This window comes from Eurytemora carolleeae, unplaced genomic scaffold (assembly GCF_000591075.1).
Source record: "Eurytemora carolleeae unplaced genomic scaffold, Eaff_2.0 scaffold499, whole genome shotgun sequence".
NCBI lineage: Eukaryota > Metazoa > Arthropoda > Copepoda > Calanoida > Temoridae > Eurytemora > Eurytemora carolleeae.
Window position 1 is genome coordinate 290,043 of NW_019396389.1, and position 24,201 is coordinate 314,243.

A 24,201-nucleotide genomic window follows, 5' to 3' on the forward strand; every position below is an offset into this window, starting at 1 on the left:
TTGCATTTTCAATGTTTTGAAGTACTTAGTACATGTACATATATGTACAGGGTGAGTAACAAAACAGGGTTTATCGATGTTTTGGACAAAATTTTCAACATTTTTGCTTGTTTAGGATTTTAGGTATAAAAATAAAAAATGTGATAAAAAATTGAAAAATATTTGTGGAACATCAAAAAATGAATGAGATATAACAAACAAATTAGAAGGTGAAATCTGCAGTACATGTTGTCTAATAATACCTCAGAACGGTATGACTACGTTAATTATCTCTTTCAATTTTTGATGAATTTTTTTGAGGTTTTAATGAACATTTTCATAGTATAGAAAAAGTTCAATAATTTTAGCTTTTTACAAAATATATGAATTTTTTTCACATTTGAATTTTTTTTTGCCTAAATTCAAAACAAACAAAAAATTGACATTTATAATCCAATTTTTTTTACTCCCCCAGCCTGTAGATAATATTGCAGATTTACTCGCTTATGGAGAATTTTAACCTGATCAAAGATAATTTAATGCATTGGAATTCAATCCATGGTTTAACAAGATTATGCACTTTCATCTTCAAATGTAACTTGCATGGAAATCATGAAATTAAGAGGTTGCAGTTGAAGGAGTAGGAGTAGGAGAAGGAGTTGGTGGAGTAGGAGGAGATCCAGAAGAAGTTTACAAAAGAACCACTTGACGTATTGAGGAGTACCCAGAGTACAAGGATGGAATGTATCTAGGTACCTGAGTAAAATCTAACTACTTGACGTATTGAGGAGGACCCGGAGTACAAGGATGGAATGTATCTAGGTACCTGAGTAAAGTGTAACCACTTGACGTATAGGAGTACCAAGTGTACAAGGATGGAATGTATCTAGGTACCTTAGTAAAGTGTAACCGCCTGACATATTGAAGTACCTGGAGTACAAGGATGTAATGTATCTTGGTACCTGAGTAAAATGTAACCACCTGACGTATTGAGGAGTACCCGGAGTACAAGGATGGAATGGATCTAGGTACCTGAGTAAAGTGCAACCACTTAACGTATTGAGGAGGACCCGGAGTAAATGAAGCAACACATGTCAAGTTGATAGTACTCCCAGCATCCACAAATATATCTGGTCCACCCAATATTTCCGTTACAGGGTCTACAAATAAATTAATATTAATAAATAATTCTAATTTATAAAAATGCTCGACCTAATTGACAACCTCCCAGAGATTACTCGTCGGATTATTGTTTAATTAGAAAAGAAATGTATGTATATGGAACATGTATAAAGTAAGTAAACCTCCTAGTTTTTTTTGTACGGGGCAGGGGCGGAGGGTCTTAAAATGTTAATCATGTTCGGGTGGCGTTCGCTGTAATTTAGCATCATTCTAGTAAATACGTCTCTAGACATTTCTAGCATTCATATCAGCATTAACAATATAACTAAAGATTGAAACATCAAATTCAGTATATCGCGTTTCTGATTAAATGCTCCGAGTTAAACTTACGATTAATGTTCTACAAAGGAATTGAGTCTTTGCCACAAACTCTGCTTTTCTAAATCCTATATCTTCGTATTCCAATGTCGTAGACCTTAGATATTTCAAACTATGAATTCTGTTAGATTAAATAATATAAGTTTGAAATATCAAAGATTTACGACATTGGATTCCAAAGATATAGTAGGGATTATAAGATCAGAGTTTGTGGAAAAGACTCAACTCCTTTTAGTTTAGAATTATCTTTAAAACCTGAAATAACATGTTTAATTATAGTTCTTTGTTCAGGCACTGGGAAATCTACAATTTACTCAAATATCTGAGCAATCCATTGGGGTTGAGACAAGTTTAATATTTATGAAAATTGACACAAAAATCGCTGTCCTTGTTAATTTTAAGATAGAATGAATAGTGTCCATTTTTAACTAAAGATTTCTTATTTTTATAGTTTCTCCGTAGTCAGGGTTGCAAGAAATGTGCAAGTCACTTTTGTAGAGAAACCACAAATGAAATTGATCAATTCTGAAAGAGAAAAACATGGATATCCATTTCATACACGAAACTTGTCAGGGTACCTCTCCGAATCGGATATGCCACACCATCAATGGAGGGGCACAATCCCTTGAAAACGGAGCGTTTGTTTTCAGTTTAATGTTTATTACTTGATCAGTTTCTATAGTAATGCATCATGTCCTTTCTCTTGAAATAAAGGAGATATCGAGGACTAAAAACACAGGAGATTCTCTTCAAACCAGGGATGTCTGCATGAGACAAAAGAATTGAGTATTTGCCACAAACTTTGATTATCTAATCCTTTCTTTTTCTAATTTTCTAATTTTCTAATCTTTCTAACCAGATTTCGAAGACATTTAATATTTCAAACTATAAATTCTGTTGGATCAAATAATCAAAGTTTAAAATATCAAAGGTTTACACGGATATATGGATTAAAAAATATGACTTTGCTACAAAGACTCAATTCCTAATCATGAAAAGATAGAAAGTGTATCTCAAAAATAAATACCTATAAAAATTTAAAACTGAAACCTTCAGAGTAAAATATTCATTAATTCATTAACTCCCTGATTCGAATCAGTACAAAATATAATTATTTAATAATATAAAATCTAAGTGAAAAAGCAAAATGATATTAAGGAATATGAAAATATTCAATTTTCCTCCAATTGTAAACAAAGTTGTTTTTGCACAAATAGAAATATGGGAATTGAGATAAGCCAACAAAAGCCAATCTTGGACCTAGGGCCTTAAACCTTACTCTGCACTCTGCACTCATAAACCTTTAAAATTACTCTGCACTCATGCACCTTGGAACTCCTTCTGCACTCTCCACTCATAACTTTGAACCTCACTCTGCACTTGCACTCATAAACCATGGATCTCACTCTACACTTGCACTCATAAACCTCGGACCTTACTCTGCACTCTGCACTCATACGCCTTGAATATTACTCTGCACTCTCCACTAATACGTTTTGAACCTTAATCTGCACTCTCCTCTCATAAACATTGAACCGTCCTCTGCACTCTCCACTCATAAACCTTGGAACTCACTCTGCACTTGCACTCATAAACCATGGATCTCACTCTACACTTGCACTCACAAACCTCGGTCCTTACTCTGAACTCCGCACTCATAAACTTTGAACCTTACTCTGCTCTCTCCACTCATAAACCTTGAATCTTCCTCTGCACTCGTCACTTATAAACCTTGGATCTTACTCTTCTCACTCTGCACTTGCACTCATAAACCATGGATCTCACTCTACACTTGCACTCACAAACCTCGGTCCTTACTCTGAACTCCGCACTCATAAACCTTGAACTTTACTCTGCTCTCTCCACTCATTAACCTTGGACCTTACTATGCACTCTCCACTCATAAACATTGAATCTTCCTCTGCACCCCGCACTCATAAACCTTGAGCCTCATTCTGCACTCTGCACTCATTGACCTTGAATCTCACTCTGCACTCACCACTCATAAGCCTTAGATCTCAGTCTGCACTCTCCTTAGTTCTATATCTTCTTGAATGTATATTTACCCTGCCTCTCCTTAATTCTATATCTCCTTTAATGTATGTTTACCCTGCATCTCCTTATAGTTCTATATCTCCTTTGATGTATGTATGCCTTACATTTCCTTAGTTCTATATCTCCTTGAATGTATGTTTATCCTGCCTCTCCTTAGTTCAATATCTCCTTGAATGTATGTTTACCCTAACTCTCCTTCCTGCCTCTCTTTAGTTTTATATCTCCTTTAATGTATGTATACCCTGCCTCTCTTTAGTTCTATATCTCCTTGAATGTATGTATACCCTGCCTCTCCTTAGTTTTATATCTCCTTGAATGTATGTATACCCTGCGGCATAAGCTAGAAATCCCGAAGGCGCCTCAAGATGGACTTTTTGTGCATTTCCATTAGTTTGAAGTTTTTACAAATATTTCTTTTCGCAGCAAACTTAGTGAAATAAATGACTGCTTTGTACAATTATCGTTGTCTTATTCTTGTTAAAAGTTTTGTGAGAAAAAAACTGTGCAAACTTTGCAGCTCTCAGCAGTTTAAAATGTCATATTCATTGATAAATTATTTCTAAAATGCATTTTTTGTGATAGAAAGGAATGTCAGATAAGGGTGGAGGGGGGTGAAAAATGAAAGAAAAAATCAATTGTTAAGATTAACGGTTATTTAGATTGGTTTAAAATAATATAAAATTTCTAAAGTTGAGAAAAATTTGACGGGTAAATTGTGAATTAGACATGTCACTATACAACCAAATTTGAAAAAAGTTTAGATATTTTAATTATTTGATTTACTCACCTACAATAGATAGTTTAACAAAATGTCCAATAGGTGGCGTTGTCGAGATTTGGCATTCGTATATACCTTCATCACTGAAATAAAAGAATTCAATTTAAAGGATAAATACAATAACATATAATAATTTGTAACTGTAAGGTGGTAATATGTCAATAGGGTGAAAAGAATATTTTTTTTTTGATTATGATTCGTAAATTCTGTTTTAAATATAATTTTGAGCTAAATTTGTGTACCGAACTATTTTATTGTGGATGTGATCAGATTATTTATTTATTTATTCATTATTTTATGTTCATAATTATTTATTATTTTATGTTCATATTTATTTATTATTTTATGTTCATATTTATTTATTATTTTATGTTCATATTTATTTATTATTTTATGCTCATATTTATTTAAGCTTAATTTAGTTCTTTAAAACGTATTTTGATTTTTCTTTTTATTATCATTATTGAGTACAATTATTATTTACATTATTATGTACAATTGTGTACAACAATGTCAGGAAATGAAACTAAGTTGAAATAAATCAAAAATGACGAAAAGTTGAAGATTTGTGTTACTAGATTGGAGAACTAACACGGGAAATATCTTATTTCCTTGAAAATATATATATTTGTATTTAAATACAAAAATGCATTAAATATGGTTTGTTCAGCCTGCAAAACCTGTTTCAAGATAAAGAAACATATAAACAATATTTTCAGAAAGCAGCACAATTCTAGAATTATTTTTTAAAGAAACTGCTCAGAAATCCAAACTTGGAGATACTCTTTCCACTTAAATCTCAACATTTTCTGCAGAATTACTAATACGACGTTGCAACCTTGTAACTCCTCCAGTTTGGTATTATACAGGGTGTCCCACATCATATTAGATCGTCAATGGGTTTAAATTACGATTTTCGGGACTGATCAGAAAATCTAAGAAGTTTGAAAAATTGAATAGGGCTCACACAAAAGTTTTCTTGCTAAAAATGCTAGGTTTTTCGAGTATTATGTGTTTATTTTGGCGTTAAAGCTTGGAGATGATATGGGACGCTCTGTATATACGAAACGATTTGTTTAAATTTTGGCAATATCTATAGCATGATTGTTTTCATGAAAAACAGAAAATTATATAATAATTTTTAAGTCGCCTGGTACACAGTAAAGTAAACTTTTGTGGGGTAGGTAAAATAGGCCGATCATAAGCCAGGTACTTTAAAAAGTCTGGCCGCGCCATCAATGTTAAAACCGGGCCGACATAGGATAAGGGCGGGGCGCGTCACTGAGGCCGGTACAAGGGGTTCGGTCCGGTTCGAATATAAATTGATCATAGTCCACGGTGTGTAAAAATACGGTTGAAAAGGATAATTTTAATAACCGAATAATACTATTTTTATTTCTATCCGATGTTTCTCAAAAAATGTTTCACGGATCTGAAATTGCATTTAGCTATAAATTATACATGATATGTGCAGTCACAATTGGTTACTTTCTGACACATAGATAATATAAAAGTATAAATAGTTGCAACTCACTTCATACTTTCCCCTTTTTATGGATAAATGGGAAATTACATGTTTTGTCTATGCAAGATTAAAAATTAACCTAACAAGCGACATATAACACATATTCACTTAAAAATCTCTTGACAAAATAGATCATTTTCGTAATGGAAGTGAAGTAATACTTGCAAGATAGTTGGCAAGTTTTCATAAAGTTTTAAAAAAGGTTTTTATGTCATGACTGTCATAATGTGCATAGAAAATTGAATATTGACGTCAAAAGCTCTAAACAAAATACATTTTTTATGATTTAAATTTAACTTTCTGAATTTTAATAATTTGGTTTAAAAAGTTGAATTCTCCAGCCGTTAGCGCTATGAATGGTGACAACTGGAAGAAATATGAAATGAAAATATTTAATTTCAGATTTTAAAGAAACTGTTGGCAAAAAACGAATTGGGTAATCCATTTTAAAATTATGACAAAAATGCTTGTGGTTTTTTTTTAATTCTTCAATGCTCGGCGAAAACTACCTCTTGTGTCTAAACAGCCCATCTTAGGATAAAGACACATATCTTGTGTCGTTCAAACATGACATTTTTTACTTCCAATGATACCATTTCTTTATATTTTGCTACTTCTATGTAAAAAAGTAGTAATCTCTGTTAGAATGTCTGTCTGTCAAAACTCAGGGACTCCTTGACCGATTTGCCTCAAAATTTGGATTGGAGAACTTTGTCGAAGCACTTAACATGTTCTTCGCTTGGTTAAATAATTCTAAAGTGGAAAAATGAAAGCAAAGCTGGAGGTATTTGTATAAGATATATTAAACATAAAATCTAACAGTGAGTTTTAACAGCGGGCAATAATCGGATTTTGCTGAATTTGGGGTTGGGTTTAACTTTGGTTTTAGTTAAATTAAATCTATATTGTTTACTGTTTATAGTGCACACTGTTTTCATTAGGAGAGAACAGAGAGAAGGATGAGAAGGTAGTGTTAATTAAAAAGGTTAGGTAAGGGAGGAAGAAGGATGAGGATGAGGATGAGAAGGAGGAGGAAGAGGAGAAGAAGGAGGAAGAAGAGGAAGGAGAGGAGGAAGAAAACAAAGAGAACGAAGAAAAAGGAGGGAGAGAAGGAGGAAAAGGAGGAGGAAGAGGAAGACGAGGAGTAGGAAGAGAGAGGAGAAAGAGGAAGAAGAGGAGGAAGAGAGAGGAGAAAGAGGAGGAAGAGAAAAGAGGGAAAGGCAAGTGGAGGGAAGGGTAAAGAGAAAGTTTAAGAAGCTTATCACTGCAGAAACTAATCTAAATAACAAACTCGGGAAACATGAATAGAGCATACTTATAGGAGAGTAATATTTTCAAAATAATTATAATATTTATAACAATAACAATCATGATAATGATACCTCTTGTGTACTCCTGCTATCCTGAGCTGATACAAGGGTTGAAGAACAGGATGGATTGCAGAGAACCTTGTATCCGGAGTATAGGTGTATAATCCGACCGTGAGCAGATCTGTGTCAGAGTGTCGGATCCAGGAAACCTGAAGTACAGAGCATGCAGGAGGACCCACAGAGAATGAACATGCAAAGACGATCTTGAAACCATATTTTTGGGTTTTTTGTTTCAGACTATTATTGTAAATGCTAGTATTTTATACTACAAAGAAATTAAATAATTAGGCTTTTGCAGCGAACCATGAATTTAAGAAAAATCTGATCTGTTGTGGTTAACCCTGTATTCTGCATATTACAAGAATTAATAATTGAGTCTGCGATGTTGGCGATACAGTGTTACCCAAAAAGTATGAGACTTCAGAGACCACTCTACGAAATATATTGAACGATCAGACGACAATCATCGAAAAATTGAACGAAGACGACTTTTTTAAAATAAAAGTAAATCTTGAATTATTACCGTGTAATTATTAATATTTTGAACATGGCAGACAAGCCTGATATCACTGCCGGTCATCGCGATCACGTCAGGAGATAAATCAGGAACTATTCTAGTCTTCTCTAGGGTTGGAACTGATCCGTGAGTACTACTTTGCTCCGGACCCGGAGTATCCTGGATTTCAACAACTGAACCTGCAAAAAAATTAAATTTAATTATTTGTTTAAAAATATTTCTGCGTAGAAGATATCTTCAAGCATGTCGGAACGAACGAACGGAAATTATTATAATTATTTTGAATCAGTGTACATCTAGCTTTCAGAGCAGCAACAACTGGCTCTGGCTCAGCGCTTAGAAAGTATTCAGAGGAATAACATAGCAGTATACCCTACTTAGAAAAAAAGAAAATAATAGTGCAGAGAAGGAGGGTTTCTCGTTCTCTCTCATCCCCTTTCCTCTTGCCAGAAACAATGATAACACTGGGGAACAAAAGAAATTTTTTTTTATGGTGCCTAGAATATTTCAACTGATTATATTACCTCTTTGGTCACTGATAACTAAAATAATCGCCGTTTTGCTCAATCAGGTCAGATTTTTTTGCAATTTTGATTTTAGCTTTATATATTTTGTCGTTCGGAGAGCTATTTATCAACATTAGAAATTGTCCATAACTCAGCCTGTGTACAAAATATAAAAAAATAAGGGTACTTTTATTTCTTCAACTTTAAAAGTTGAAGAAATAAAAGGGGTCTTATTTTTTTCTTTTTTGCCCACAGGCACAGATATAATGTTTTTTTTTGCTTTTAAATATAGACGTAGGTGGCTGACAAGTCTGTATCGTTGTAGCATCGCCAATACCTGCATTTTCATAGTTTGTAATATGCTAAAGAAATAAATGAACATGTACTTTAAATTTTTATTGAAAAAATGAAACATCAGCTGAAAATCTAAACATTAGNCTTCTTTTGTCATAAATATCCACTCCTAGCCTAACCATTCTTGTCCCATTTGTCATTATTAAGGCGGAATTCTGACAATGGAAATCCTCAGAATTTTCAAACCCCGTTTGTGACTTTTCTTTTTCCAACCTGTAAGAATATTGAAGAAACTGTGTTTAAATCTAACCTCCAACAGTTGTTGAATCAGACATTACTGAAAATTGCAAATACATCTGATATCTACTTACAAACAGTAACTTTCTATTATACTTAATTTGATATTTCTGGCGCCAAGATTTCAAATTAAATAAAAGTATGAATCAGAAATATGTGTCAAAATGCATTTTTCTCTTGTCTACAAGAGATTAGAATGCGTAGATCTAAAAGAGAAGAACAGAAAACAGATGTATGATCAGATAAAAAGAACAGAAAACATTCGGAGAAAAAAAATCACTGCTCTTTTTAAATTTTGTTTTAAAAAATTTTAATTTAAAAGAAAAATTGGTAAAAAAATTATCAATATTTTGAATACAACACGCAAACCCAATTATTTCTTCAGGGTTCCCCCTCCTCTTTCCTCTTAACCATGTGTACAATGACCAAATGACATGTTATAATTTTTAGAATTTGAAAAAATTGCAAAAATAATATATGTTTCTCGCATAAAAAAATCTAATTTCTAAAAACTTAGAATTTTGATATTTCCAACAATGAATTCGGCTAGCTCAAGATCAAAGTTTTAAACTATCAGATTTTAAAAGTATAGGCGCGATTTTCTTAGCAAAAATACAATTTTTTTTTAAAAATTCAAATCCAAATAATTTTGAAAAATCCAATTCAAAGTTATGACAGTTTAAAACTTGATCTTTTTACATTGCTTTAATTCAGACAATTACAACTCTGTATTTTTCTCACACTGTTTGCATTGTCAAAGCTTTATATGACAATTTATATGAAAACTAATACAGGATACATTTCACGGATTTACGCATACAAGGAATTGTAATAGACAATTGTCTTAAACAAGTTATAGATATTAGAAAACTACGAAATCAAGGTGAGTTATTTTTAAATGTAGAATATCTTTTTCAAAACGCGCCTGACCTCTTTTGACAGGATACAGTTTGACAGGATACAGTTTGACAGGATACAGTTTGACAGGATACAGTTTGACAGGATACAGTTTGACAGGATACAGTTTGACAAGATACAGTTTGACAAGATGCAGTTTGATAAGATGCAGTTTGACACTATGCAGTTTGACAGTATGCAGTTTGGCAGGATTCAGTTTGGCAAGATGCAGTTTGATAGGATGCAGTTTGACAGTATGCAGTTTGACAGGATGCAGTTTGACAGGATACAGTTTGACAGGATGCAGTTTGACAGAATGCAGTTTGACAGGATGCAGTTTGACAGGATACAGTTTGACAGGATGCAGTTTGACAGGATACAGTTTGACAAGATGCAGTTTGATAGGATGCAGTTTGACAGTATGCAGTTTGATAGGATGCAGTTTGACAGGATGCAGTTTGACACCATACAGTTTGATAGGATGCAGTCTGAAAGAATGCAGTTTGACAGGATACAGTTTGACAAGATGCAGTTTGACAGGATGCAGTCCGAAAGGATGCAGTTTGACAGTATGCAGTTTGACAACATACAGTCTGACAGTATGGAGTTTGACAGAATATAGTTTGACAGGATGCAGTCTGAAAGGATTCAGGTTGACAGGATGCAGTTTGACAAGATGCAGTTTGACAGGATGCAGTTTGACAGGATACAGTTAGACTGTATGTACTTTGACAGGATACAATTTGACTGGATACAGTTTGACAGGATACAGTTTGACAGGATGCAGTTTGACAGGATGCAGTTTGACAGACTGCAGATTGACAGGATGGAGTTTGACAGGATGCAGTTTGACAGTATGCAGTTTGACAGGATGCAGTCTATAAGGATCCAGTTTGACAGGATGCAATTTGGCAGGATGCGCTTTTTAAAAGTTTAATAATTTTTTTATCCCTCCCTTTAAGAATTTTTTAACTTTTGAATTTAATTTTGCTGCATTGTTCAAATCTTTTCGTGTTTGAGAGGAAAGTTCTCTGCTGAACATTGGAATAGAGTAAATTTGCGCACAGAACTATCAAACCTTTCAATATTCATCATAATCTACTGTCATACTTGATTTTCAGATTATACAAGAATGATTATCTAGTTAATTATGGATAATAATAGATTTCGGAACTGATGTCATTACTCCCCCTAGTTATCCCTCTTCGTTATTTAGAAAGAGTACATTGTTAGATGCATATCTATTTTCGGATTCATTAATAGTAGTAGCTGTAGTTGAACTGAGAGAGCAGTTTTATAGAGGATATTTTTAGGATTCATTTGATAATTATCACACGTTTTTACAGTGCAAAGTTTCTGAGTAAGCGCGAGGATGGTCCATTTTGGAGGCTTTTTCTCAAGATTCGAAACGTTATAACAAAAATTATTCATTAAACAAATTTGTTGTTTAGGAACCTATATAGGTTACATATATAGTTTATGTATATAGGTTACATATATAGGTGACATATATAGGTGACATATATAGGTTACAAATATAGGTTATATATGTAGATTACATATATAGGTTACATATATAGGTTACATATATAGGTTACATATATAGGTTACATATATAGGTTACATATATAGGTTACAAATATAGGTTACATATGTAGATTACATATATAAGTTACATATATAGGAATATAGGTTACATACGTAGATTACATATATTGGTTACATATATAGGTTACATATATAGGTTACATATATAGGTTACATATATCGGTTAAAAATAAAGGTTACATATGTAGATTACATAAAAAGGTTACATATAAAGGTTACATATATAGGTTACATATATATATAGGTTACATATATAGGTTACATATATAGATTACATATATATAGGTTACATATATAGATTACATATATAGGTTACATATATAGGTTACATATATATAGGTTATATATACTACAGACAAAAGTAATATTTATAATGTTATTGTGAAGCATATTTTTCAATCATAAATGATACTAAGTTGCATACCTCTAGCTTCATAATGTAATTAGATTATCGGGAAGCATTTTTTTGAAGATAAAACTATATTTGTTTTTTTTTAAGGTTTGGAGGGAGGGGGGGGGGGGGGGGCAACACCAAGGCGCACATAAAATTAGGGCCGGTTTTTATTGGAGAAAAAACATTAGAAGAGACATTATCATTGCATGAGAGACTCCCAAGAAAAATGAGTTTTCAGATTTGGCTTGGTTTGGAGAATATTGCTTCGTACAAGTTGGAATTGCTTCCAGTCCTTATACGACAGGGTGATCAAAGAAACATTAACTAAACAAGTTCTGAAAGGTGTTTTTTTATGGTTTTTTAAAAAATGTGAACTTTTCTTTTTGCCAAAATTTGTCTCGCCTAAAAGAGAGTTTCATGGCCTTTAGATATATTTTTTAAAACATTTTTTATTTTGTAAATTTTGTTGCGAAAATTTCTATTTTTGAGACACAGTGTATAAAGGCTTGGTAGTGCATTGTGTAGACCTGAATAAATGAACAGAATATGTAAATATTCCTTTCACTTGATTTCTCTTCCATGTAGTCGGCTAAACGCTTAATTTCAAGGATATAAGAAGAAACATGTCAGAGTTGAAAATCAATATATTCTGCTTTATTACATTCATATTTCTCATTTGGATATAACATATAAGAATGACTTGGAACTAGACGTTAGAGTAACTAAAGTACAACTCAGTGGTTTAAACTTTAGAAGATAAGGAAATTACACCAGGAACCCTCACCTGTTTGTTTACAAGCGAAGTGTACTGCAGATTCTGGGAGGAATGTATACAAACTCAGTGCTGCCTAGGCTGTTGTTTGTTCTTCCAAAAGCTACAGTACACTCTGTTTGTAAACAAAGATATTTAGGTTCCTGGTTCCTTTTCTACTTTCCTTGGTAAGAGCAAGCATTATCTCGTCCTAAATATACAGTTTTCAAGTTTCACCAAGTATAAATGTTTTATATTATAAGAGTTTATAACTCTAAAGTATATTTATCAAAGATTTTCAATCTCTGATATGGGATCTAGAATCTCAAATATTGGAAATATTTTTAAACAAATATAAATTTGAAATATTTAACGAATTATTATGATAATTAAACTAAATTACACAATTACTCTTTCAAGAGCTCTTCAATTATTTGAGTGGCATGTCCAAAACAATATTTTCTAGTGCAAACAATATATCTTCCTTAGGATTGCAAGCATAAAATTTCCAATGGTACCTTTGTAAATCGGGTGTACATTTTTTGTGTTGTCTTGAAAACTTGTGTAATAATTAGAATGTAACTAAATACGAAAGTGTATCTACTATCTAACATCTGATAGAAATTTTTCGTTCAAGATTAAAAACTTAGAAACTTTTGTTTAAAAATTTGTTGATATAAAAAATGGATAAACCAAAAGCTAAATTAACATCATTCAGCAGTCATCACTAAATTGCTTAGAACAGCCAAAATCAGCAAGGTCTTAAATAAAAAGTTATTTTTCAAACTTCTTCATATACAAAAAGGCTTTGAAAACTTCACTCAATGTAAATCATTTTTATGTTTGTAAAAACGGTTTCATAGATTTCTTAAACAATATACGTTTGCAGCATATGTGATAACAATAATTGACTGAGTTTTATGATTAATTCTGAGAAAAAGTTTGAAGTTAAATTAAATAAATCATATTAATATTTCATACATTAATTAACTCAAATTGATTAAACGGTCTGAAGACTAAATTCAGGATGGAAAAAAAACTTAAAATCTTAATTTTTATTTCAAAATAAGACAATAACACAAACGTTTCATAAAATTATCTATAACACTATTATTTTGGCACGACGTGCTATACAGTTTTTGGACTTTAATTTTCTCTATATCTCAAAGGCTCTCATCTTTTTAGATTATATTTTGTCTAAAAATCTAAAAAGGCTTGAACCTTCTCGATAACGAGAAAATTTCTGTCCAAAAACTTTATAACACTGCGAACCAAAATAACAGTGTTATAAATAGTTCCAAAGTTAGCCTACCTAACCCTATACAGGGTTTACGACAAATGATACTATTTTAATGACGACCCAAAACTCTTTAAACATCATGATCTAAGTTTAAATTTGATCTCCTGTCTTGGAAATAGTAATTTGCTAGCTCTTAAATGATTTAACAAAGAAAGAAACTATAGTTTTGTTCCCTTGAGGAACCAATAAACGACTACATGAATTCCTTACAGTCGTCGCTGAAGTCTCATTCTTTGTATTTAACCCTGTGTTTAACAAAAACGTTCAATAAGAAAGGGAAAAAAAGAACCTTAGTATAAGCCTATTAGCCAACTACAATAGATTAAGAAAAATATATATGTATTGTATATCCAGCACTCCTGCAGACCGAAATATAAACTTTTATCATTAACTCAACTTAAGTCTGAAAATCAAACTTAATTTCTGCTTGATTATTAAACTCTGAACTCCGAGTAGAAAGTTTTTCAATAGATATATGTGCTTAATGGAGCTTGACAGCGTAACCCCTCCCATAAGTCTTTCAAGAAAATTTTGTATTAAAAAAATATTGTTTTTTTCTCCATGACGCCACAAATCATGGTCATGTCGAAACAAACTTTTAAACTGAAGTGAACCCTCGCCTCAAATCAAAGATAAGCTACACAGGATATAATGTTGACGCGGACCTCCCGCCGATGTAGCCTGGTAGATGAATTCTGTTAGATCAAATATCTAAGGTTGAAATATCAAAGGTTTACACCATCAGGTTGCAAAGATATAGGAATTTTGAGGTTGTGGCAAGAACTCAATTCTTAAATCACTTTTGCCTCTAAATTCCACAAATTGGATTGAGTGGGATAATTTTCTTGGCATCTGCATATTCGAACCGTGATACTGTAAAATTATTTCTATAAGTTTAAAGATGAATAATAAAGTTTGTTGGATATGAAAACAGAGCCGGCTCCAAAACCAATTTAGATTATACGTTACTAAAGGATAATCTTTCATAACTTTCTTTTCTAATCATTTACCTTTTTATCCATTCAACTTTCTCATTAGGTTGCAGCACAAGGTTTATAAACAGGGCTTTTATTATATTATAATTTTGATGGAGAATGCAATAAATAGATATATTAAAGGGACTGTTTCTTCAGACCCGATAAACCATTTCGAAATTTTTTTTTTGTTTTTTTTTAGATTTAAAATCTAACTGTTTGTGACTACAGATTTTGGAGGCGTGACTGGTGGATTTCTACAGCAATGTTTATTGAAAAACGACAAGCTTTACACAACCAGTGTTTTAAAGGAAACCTAGTAAATCGTAATAAGTACAGTTTAAAGTTCAATTAAAAAGAAAGAAGAATTGAGTAGCTGAACAAGCAACCCAGATGAACTTCGTCCTATGGAACAGCCTTCCAAAGCAACTTATTTCCAATGACTTTTCAAATCATATCAGTCTCAACCTCCAATGGATCTAGAGACTTGAAGGGGACTTATGTAGCAGCAATAATTCGAGTCTTAGTGAAAGTTAAGAATGCTCGAGAATTATAAAAAAAAAAATCCGGGAACAGGAAAACTGGAATTTAGGAACCAGTCAGTCTCCTTCCTCAAACACGAGAACATGTACTCTTGGATATTAATATATATTTATTTACCTATTTAGAATAAACCACATATGTATACTTGTTCTTCCTCTACAGTGGTGACCCCGAAGTAATAAAGATGGCTGAAACAAATGCTGTATCCATGAAATTGCAAAGTGCAATCAGGAATATTATTGCAGAGATCACTAAATATCATCACCTTCTAGCAGCTCTTCAGAATGATGTAGCTATTACTCTGACAGATTTCTTTGAACATGTCCCTGATAAAAACCCATACACTGCTCTGAAACTCCGTCTTTTGAAGAAATATACCCATACTGATCTTGAGAAAGCTGAAATGATACGCTCTATGCCTGATATTGGAGATCGTAAACCATCTGATCTTATGGATTCAATGTTGGCTCTGTTTCCTACTGAACATACAATGTCTCCTCTGTTTTTAAACGAATTTTTAAGAAGAATGCCAGCAAATGTTCGTGGATATCTCCACACCTATGAGGATCCTCGAGCTTTAGCACAACAAGCTGACCTAGTTTTGTCATCACATCATTCACAAACTATTCATCAGATATCCAAGGACGACATCAACCTTTCTACTGAAAAATTAGCATGTAACACTGTAAATCCTCCATCAAAGAAAAAAGAATACTCTGAGAGATCCCGTTACGAAAATTGTAATTCATCCTCAACTTCTAGATGGTGTTTTTATCACCAAAAATACGGAAAGAAAGCTAGGAATTGCACAGATCCTTGTTCTTATTCATCAAGTTCGGGAGACGGTCGAACCGGTGGGAGAAGATAAACTTAAACTCTTTTTCTGCCGGTGTAAAAACAAGAACATCTCCGTTAATCTATCTAACAGATACTATCAAGAAACCGCCGTTTCTTGATAGATAAATCAAACAACAAACCATCCTCTCTTCAGTTAACTGCTGCAAACGGCCAATCAATCTCATCTTGGGGGGACAGATGGATTTCTCTACAATTTGGTAATCGCCGTTTTGAATGGAGTTTCCATTTAGCTGATGTAGATCAACCTTTACTTGGAGCAGATTTTTTGAAAGCTTTCAATCTACTTCTCCCTGCCCCCCTTCCTCCCTGCTAGTTGTTATTTCCATGTTTTGCTTCTATTATCACAAGATCCAATATTTACCATTAGGCTTTTCTTCAGAACTTTTAAACCCACTTAAGTTCCCTTTACAGGATGTGTTCGGATATTTTGAGGTTGAGACAAATCATAATAATAAAATGAGGATTATATCGGGTTAATTTTTTATGTCAGAGTTTTCAAGAAACCCTTCATAACCGAAATATCAAACATTCTCTTCTGCACTATCCAGAAAACGTAAAACAGTGATCAACCAGAAAGTGTGAGAGTACCAGGTCAATCCACCAGAAACCGTGAGAGTGCCAGGTCAATCCACCAGAAACCGCGAGAGTGCCAGGTCAATCCACCAACAGTGTGAGAGTACCAGGTCATTCACCAGAAACCGTGAGAGTGCCAGGTCAATCCACCAACAGTGTGAGAGTACCAGGTCAATTCACCAGAAACCGTGAGAGTACCAGGCAATTCCACCAGAAACCGTAATAGTGTCAGATAAATCCACCAGAAAGTGTGTAAGTACCCGGCCAATTTACCAGAAACAGTAAACCAGACAGATCCAATTCATACAATTTTGAATTTTTATAAAAACTAGAGTTGGCCATTTCAAGCTTATTTTGAACATCTATTGTAAAAATTTATACTAGATATTGGTTATAAATATGTGGAAATAAATCTAATTTTTTTCCGATTCATGTGTTGTATTTTTGTTCAAGCGGAAACATCAAGAAGTTTTATATATTTTATGACTGCTGCAATTTTTTGTTTGTATCGGCAATCGATAACCTATAAATAGTGAGAACTTTATTTTTAAATGTGATCTCTTGTAAGAAAATAAATATAGAGTGGGGCGCGGATCGCCCGGAATTTGAAATGTAAAATCAATGCCATGATATTTACTGTTCCTGGTGTTCTAAAAGTAGGTTTAAACCCACGAAGATATCAAAAGTTTGTCCATTAGCGGTATTGCCAAAGGTAGCGATTAGAAACTTTTCACATTATAAGCGCTCTTCAATAAAGTTGTTGCAGGAAAATTAATTTAATGTTGATTTTATGCAATTCTATCCTATAAACGAAATATGGGGGAGTTAAAAGGAATACCTCCATTCTCCATGGAACATAGGAAAATGGAAAGGAAGTAGAAGAGAATACCTTTAAGGAAAGTGCAAGAAAATATAGTCAAGGAAAGTGGGCAAGTGGAAGGAAAGAACTCCAAGGAAAGTGGGAAAGTGGAAAAAAATTATCTCCAAGAATATAAGAAAGTGGAAAGGAATACTTCCAAGGAAAGTTGGAAAGTGGAAGGGAATACTTCCAAGGAAAGTGGGAAAGTGGAAGGGAATACTTCCAAGGAAAGTGGGAAAGTGGAAGGGAATACTTCCAAGGAAAGTGGGAAAGTGGAAGGGAATACTTCTAAGGAAAGTGGGAAAGTGGAAGGGAATACTTCCAAGGAAAGTGGGAATGTGAAAGGGAATAAATCTAAGGAAAGCGAGAAAGTGGAAGGGGATACTTCCAAAGAAAGTTGGAAAGTGAAAGGGGAATGGGTATACATCCAAAGAAAGTGGTAAAGTTAAAGAGAATATCTCCCAGACAAGCGGGAAAGTGGAAAAGAATATCTCCAAGAAAGTAAGAAAGTGGAAGAGAATACCTTCAAAGAAAGCGGGATTAAACTGGGGTAATATTAACATGTGATTCCATCATTCATATTTTTGTCCCTTTTTTGCTCTTTCTAACTCTACAATTGTCCCCTTGCTAATTCTAACATAACTTTTTCTTTCTAAAACTAAAGATATCCCCTGTCAAAAGTTTGAGCTGAGAAGCAAAATTTATTCGCGATAGACAGGATAGACAGGATAGACAGGATAGACAGGATAGACAGGATAGACAGGATAGACAGGATAGACAGGATAGACAGGATAGGATAGTCAGGATAGACAGTAAAGACAGGATGAAGTCTGGATAGTCAGGATAGACAGGATAGTCAGGATAGACAGGATAGACAGGATAGACAGGATAGACAGGATAGACAGGATGAAGTCAGGATAGACGGGATATTGGTTTTCTTTTCTTTTAAATGTTATGACAATGGTTTCTGTCCTACCTGCAACAGAGAAAAAAACCAGAAATATTCTTGTTTTTGAAAACATTTCTGCTGTTCCTTGTTCCTCAAGTTTTGTTTCTTGTTCTTTGTTCTCTGTTCCCTGTTCCTTGTTCACTGTTCTTTGTTCCTTGTTCACTGTTCCCTGTTCCTTGTTCACTGTTCCTTGTTTCACGGTTTCCGAATGGTTGATTGCATTATCAGTTTTCAATTCGCTAAAAACTTCCCAGCTTCAGACACATCGATCCAGTTTCTGCAACAATTAACATCGATTAGTTCAAAAGGTATACATTTGCCTGGGGGGGATGATTTTGAAGATTTTTTTTTGTTAAGATGAGAAAGATAGAATAAAAATAGACGAGAGATAAAGGAGAACAAATATTAACGATGGAAGAAAGTAAAGATGGGATTGGAGAAAGGGAAAGCAATTAAGAATAAAGAAATAAAAAAGTAAAAGTAAGGAAGAAAAAGAGAAAAAATGTGGAAAGGAAGAAAGAAGAGGAGAGAGAATAAGGATAGAAAGGACGAAGATGAGAAAGAATGAAGAAAGTAAGAAAGAAGAGGAGAGAGAATAAGGATAGAAAGGACGAAGAGGAGAAAGAATGAAGAAAGGAAGGAAGAAAAGGAGAAAAAATGTGAAAAAGAGGAGAGAGAATAAGGATAGAAAGGACGAAGATGAGAAAGAATGAAGAAAGTAAGAAAGAAGAGGAGAGAGAATAAGGATAGAAAGGACGAAGAGGAGAAAGAATGAAGAAAGGAAGGAAGAAAATGAGAAAAAATGTGAAAAAGGTAGAAAGAAGAGGAGAGAGAATAAGGATAGAAAGGACGAAGAGGAGAAAGAATGAAGAAAGGAAGGAAAAAAAGGAGAAAAAATGTGAAAAAGGTAGAAAGAAGAGGAGAGAGAATAAGGATAGAAAGGACGAAGAGGAGAAAGAATGAGGATAGACACGAAAAAAAAACAAAGAAAATATGAGGATAGGAGGAAAAGTTTAAATTACTGAAAACATTTTTTCTCTTACCTTTAGTTTAATGGTTCACTGTTCAGGGCTTTTCAGTTTTTTTTTTGTTTTTAATTATTTAATTTTAGATGAATTATAACTTCATTCACTTTTTTTTCTACGAAAGCAGGATTCTTTTTTTTTAATGTTTTAAAAGTTAAATGTTAAATGTTTTTCTTCTGCTTGAATTTGTATCTATTTAGGTTTCTGAAACTTGTTTCTCTTAAGTATCTCTGAAACTTGTTCCTTTATGTGTCTTTGAAACAAAGTTTCTTTCAGAGTCTCTGAAACTAGGTTTCTTTAAGCGTCTCTGAAACTAGGTTTCTTTAAGTGTCTCTGAAACGTGATTCTTTAACTTCGGAAACCAGGGTTTTCTCGCTGAAGAACCGAGGATCTACGGACAAATATTTCACAATCTTACTCATTGATCTTTCATCTGAAAAATTAAAAATTAAACTGCAATGAGTGAAAAAAAAATTTCTATATTTTGCAAACATTTTTTAAGTCGTTTAAAATTTTATCACAGATTTCGCAGATAGGACAAAAGACAAAACATCACAGGCTGGGGGGGGGAGACCTTTATCTTTTTCTATGGTTCCATGCAACTTTCTTCTTTATTTTTATCTTTATTAAATAGATCATTTCAAGGCTATATTAATGAAAAAATGACATCATATCAAGATACGTTATTTTTCATAAGTTTTAGGTCGTCATTAAACTTTCATTTTTCATAAGTTTTAGGTCGTCATTAAACTTTCATTTTTCATAAGTTTTAGGTCGTCATTAAACTTTCATTTTTCATAAGTTTTAGGTCGTCATTAAACTCCCATTTTTCGTGGGTAATCCTAAAGTTGAGCTATTCTTGTGCACCGCTCAGAATTGAATTAACTATATTCATTGTGTTTTCTATGAATTTATGACACAATTCTTTCTTAAATGATTAAAAAAAATATAGTATATGATTAATTATAGATATTATCTTGGATAATATAAATTAGTTTTGAGAATTATTTTGGTGGCAAAAATATCAATATTGATAGATCCATAAATGCTTGAATACAAAGGATTATTTAAATAATTTACGAGAATTTTCCATCATTTGCCTGTATCTATAATATGGAGTGTTTATACAATCTACATAAAACCCGCATGATTCTAACTTATTATAAGTTCAATCAAATAAAGTTTTAATTCATTGTGGAAAGTATTTTTATTTGCTTATAGGTTAACGTCACAAAGTATATTTTTTTTTAGAAATTTGAAATGTTACCAGGGGTGGATACAGGATTTAAGTGAGGGGGGGGGGGCAAGATTTTTTAGGAACAAAAAATTCATAATTAGGAACAAAAAATCGCGCCGCAGGTGAAATTTATTTTGACTTAAAAGACTCAAAAAGAGTCAAAATTAATGACTAAAGACTAAAAAACTAGATTTTTAACTTTCCACACATTATAGTTTATTAAGACAGATATTTTTCCTGTTTTGCACTAGGGTTTCTTTCCCTTAAGCATGCTATTGAGAAGCTATTCTGAAAATAGGAACAAAAAATTCCAAATTCAGGGGGGGGGGGCGAATGCCCCCCGCCCCCCCCTGTATCCGCCCCTGAATGTTACTTCTTTTAAATTAAACTAAACTTAGTACAGTAATAATAATAAAGTTTCTAGGTCTACAAAAAAGTTAGTGAGTTAGTAAGGTTAAAGCAAAGGCTGTAGACGTTATAACACTTTTAATTCGACCTTACAAATTTATGAAACGTTTTATAACAGTCTGGATCCAATCCATTTGAACTAAAGAGAGATTGATAGAGTGTGTTTACTCTCATACTGTGATGTATCCTACATACTATAGGTACTCTTTTGACGTTCCTCGGATCGATTTCTTTCTTTTTTAATTAATGTTAGCTTGCAATTCTAGAGCTAGCTGTCCCCTTCCATTGGTTCAAGATTCAGTTTTAAGAACAATTTTGTTTTTAAAAAAATGAGTATTTGCAATTAAATTAAAATGAACGGTATTTTTTATACAGGGTTACCAACAAAGTCTCGACTGTTGGTAATCCTGAGGCCGAATTTAAAGAATTTGAGCCGCGGTTTAAATTTAAGCCGCGGCTTAATTATGGTTGGTTTCACTTAAAATTGTATCAAATGTTTCAAGATTTAAGCCGGCGCTCAATTTAAACCGAGTTTTGGTGGATTTAAGCCGCGACTTAAATTCTATAAATTCGGACTCTGTATATATAACAATACACTAAAGACCACCTTCCAGACAGAAGTCTTAATTCAAACTTAAAGGATTGTTATATTTAGTTGTCTTTACAGTCTTATCCGTTGGGGTACACCCGGTAGTTGTAAAAATTCGTTTATTGAACCAGCAAAACCCATTTACAATTTCAAGATTGCATTCATTACAAAGAAATCAATGAAATGCTATTGAGATGAACAAAAATATTTTGATTTTCTAATCATGGAACCGGATAAGTTCATTGTTTGTGAATCGTTTAGCAACTGCATAATTACATTTGTTTCTGAACAACAAGCCAGAGAATCATATTTTTTCTCTAAAACCCTTGATTGAAAATTTTCGAACAACATAAAATCACACTCCATACTTTTACTCCTCCTTTACCGTAAACCTTCAAGAAATCCCCGATTAGTGGTCATCAATCAATCCTAACCTACTACAGTCAGCAATAGAAAAAATATCATCATACATTTATTGAGTTTAAAAAGATTTATTTATATTTTGTATTTTCGACAAGCTATCGATGTGGTTTATCTTTATTTTTACCAATAAGAAACAAAAATGTGTGATCTTTAAAAAGTTTTTTTTTCTCTCAAACACAATTAAATCTACACAACAAATAATTAGTCAATCCCCCCACCCCTCCCGTACAGTGGGGTTTATTTTCAGAAAAATATAGTGGAAGAAAAACAAACAAAAAATGAGCACTTAATATAAATTGGGACATAAATTATTTAAAGAACCTAATTTTAACAAAAAATCTGAATATTTGCGAAAATTTTTATTTCATGGCACTTCATTTAAAATGTCCAATTTACAACCGTACACTTTCCTGATCAATAATTTGGAAGATATAGTCCTTTTTCTTGCTTGTTCCTACAGCAGAAATGTGCTACCTGCTCTCAAAGAGGAGATGATATATAACTTGATCATATAAGCTTGTAAGGGTATCGTTTTGAATCGGACTCCCCCTCTATAAATACACGTCACGTGAAGTTACCCCTGCACTGCACTCCTTTTAAGACAGGACAGAGTCAGATCAATTCAATTTCTTAAAAAAATGTGTGAAAGAATAGGTTTCAAACCAAAACTAATGGCTTAAAGGGACAACGTAGACGTAATTTAACAAACATTTTACATTTGAGATTTAAGATTTGGGAAGCTTTGGGGTTTACAAGTTTGAGAACAGTTTGGGAGATTTTGGAATGTGAAATTTTGAGAAAGTTTAAGAGAAAAACTTTTGCAACATTTGGGATTTAAAGTTTGAAAACATATATGGGATTGAAAAGTAAAGGAAAATTTGGGATTGAAAAGTTAGGAGTAAACTTTTGGGATTAAACTATTTGTGAATATTTAGTATTTAACAGGTTTGGGAAATTTGGAGTTAAAAAGTATGTAAACATGTGGGATCAAAAGATTAGGATTAAATATTGGGATTAAAAAGTTAGAATAATCCAGATTTAAAGGATTGTGTGTTCAAGGTTCCAACAGTTTAATTATTTATAAAAAATGATGAATATTTGATCTGTATTGAATGGTTTAACTACGTTCAATGTAATATTCTTCCAAAATAAAGAAAGAATTATTAATTAAAGATTAAATTGTCGTATTTTCTTTCATCTCCTGATGGTTTGTTAAAAGTGACTGTTGTAGTTTTATGTAACCCTCCATTTAAAAAGTAAATAAAAGGGGAGCTTGTTCAATTCACAATGATACCATTAGAACCTTATTTTGGAAGAGCGCGTCGTTATTTTAGCTTGAAATGTGTTTAATTTGGATAATTTCTCCATTGTTTCAGAAGCACTGGTACACTACTTACAGTGTACCAGTGCTTCCGAATATATAAATTAATCATTAATTGAGATTTCAGAAAGTACCGAACCCTATAGGGATAAAAATAGACTATTCTAGTTACAATGGTAAATAACAAAGATATGAACCATACTTCAATGTCCTTTTTACGCCACAATTGAGACCGGAGGTTGGATTTAATGAATACGGAGGAGTAATTGAACTAAGTACGGATAGTTGAACTACTTATATATTGCTCTCTCGACCCCACAATGGAAATTGTTCAACTGCTTCTTCCCTTTCGTTTAATACGGCCTCTAAGGCCTTACAAATTTTAATCTGTTTTTTCTTCTGCATGTTTTTTTATGAAAACGTCAAAATACGTCATGAATGAACAAATGGTTAATACTCTAGTATGCAGAGTCCATTGGCGCCTGATCCAATCAGGGTTCAGCCAAGTGTTTGGTGCGTATTCTGAACCAAAAGAAATTGTATGGCGGTAACATCTATCTTTCTATCTAGCTATTGTCCAATTAGAGATATCGTCGCTATAACAGTAAATGGAAATATTTACTTCTACTGAAACTATAGTGGTTATAAGACATTGCAGCTAGCTGTTTGTA

General features: G+C 33.0%; 1 protein-coding gene across 1 annotated transcript in view; it reads right to left on the reverse strand.

Annotated features, from left to right (window-relative positions):
- Window positions 1-19,943, reverse strand: part of LOC111702272 (lachesin) — a 28,203-nt gene extending 8,260 nt beyond the window's left edge. The window contains exons 1-6 of the mRNA XM_023473908.1: window positions 19,571-19,943; window positions 18,555-18,804; window positions 7,731-7,903; window positions 7,220-7,356; window positions 4,322-4,395; window positions 1,012-1,139 (exon numbers count right to left, since the gene is read on the reverse strand). Of these exons, the coding sequence (XP_023329676.1) occupies window positions 1,012-1,139; window positions 4,322-4,395; window positions 7,220-7,356; window positions 7,731-7,903; window positions 18,555-18,600 (558 nt within the window). The 5' untranslated portion in view covers window positions 18,601-18,804; window positions 19,571-19,943. The remainder of the gene's footprint in view (window positions 1-1,011; window positions 1,140-4,321; window positions 4,396-7,219; window positions 7,357-7,730; window positions 7,904-18,554; window positions 18,805-19,570) is intronic.
- Window positions 19,944-24,201: the final 4,258 nt, after the last annotated feature.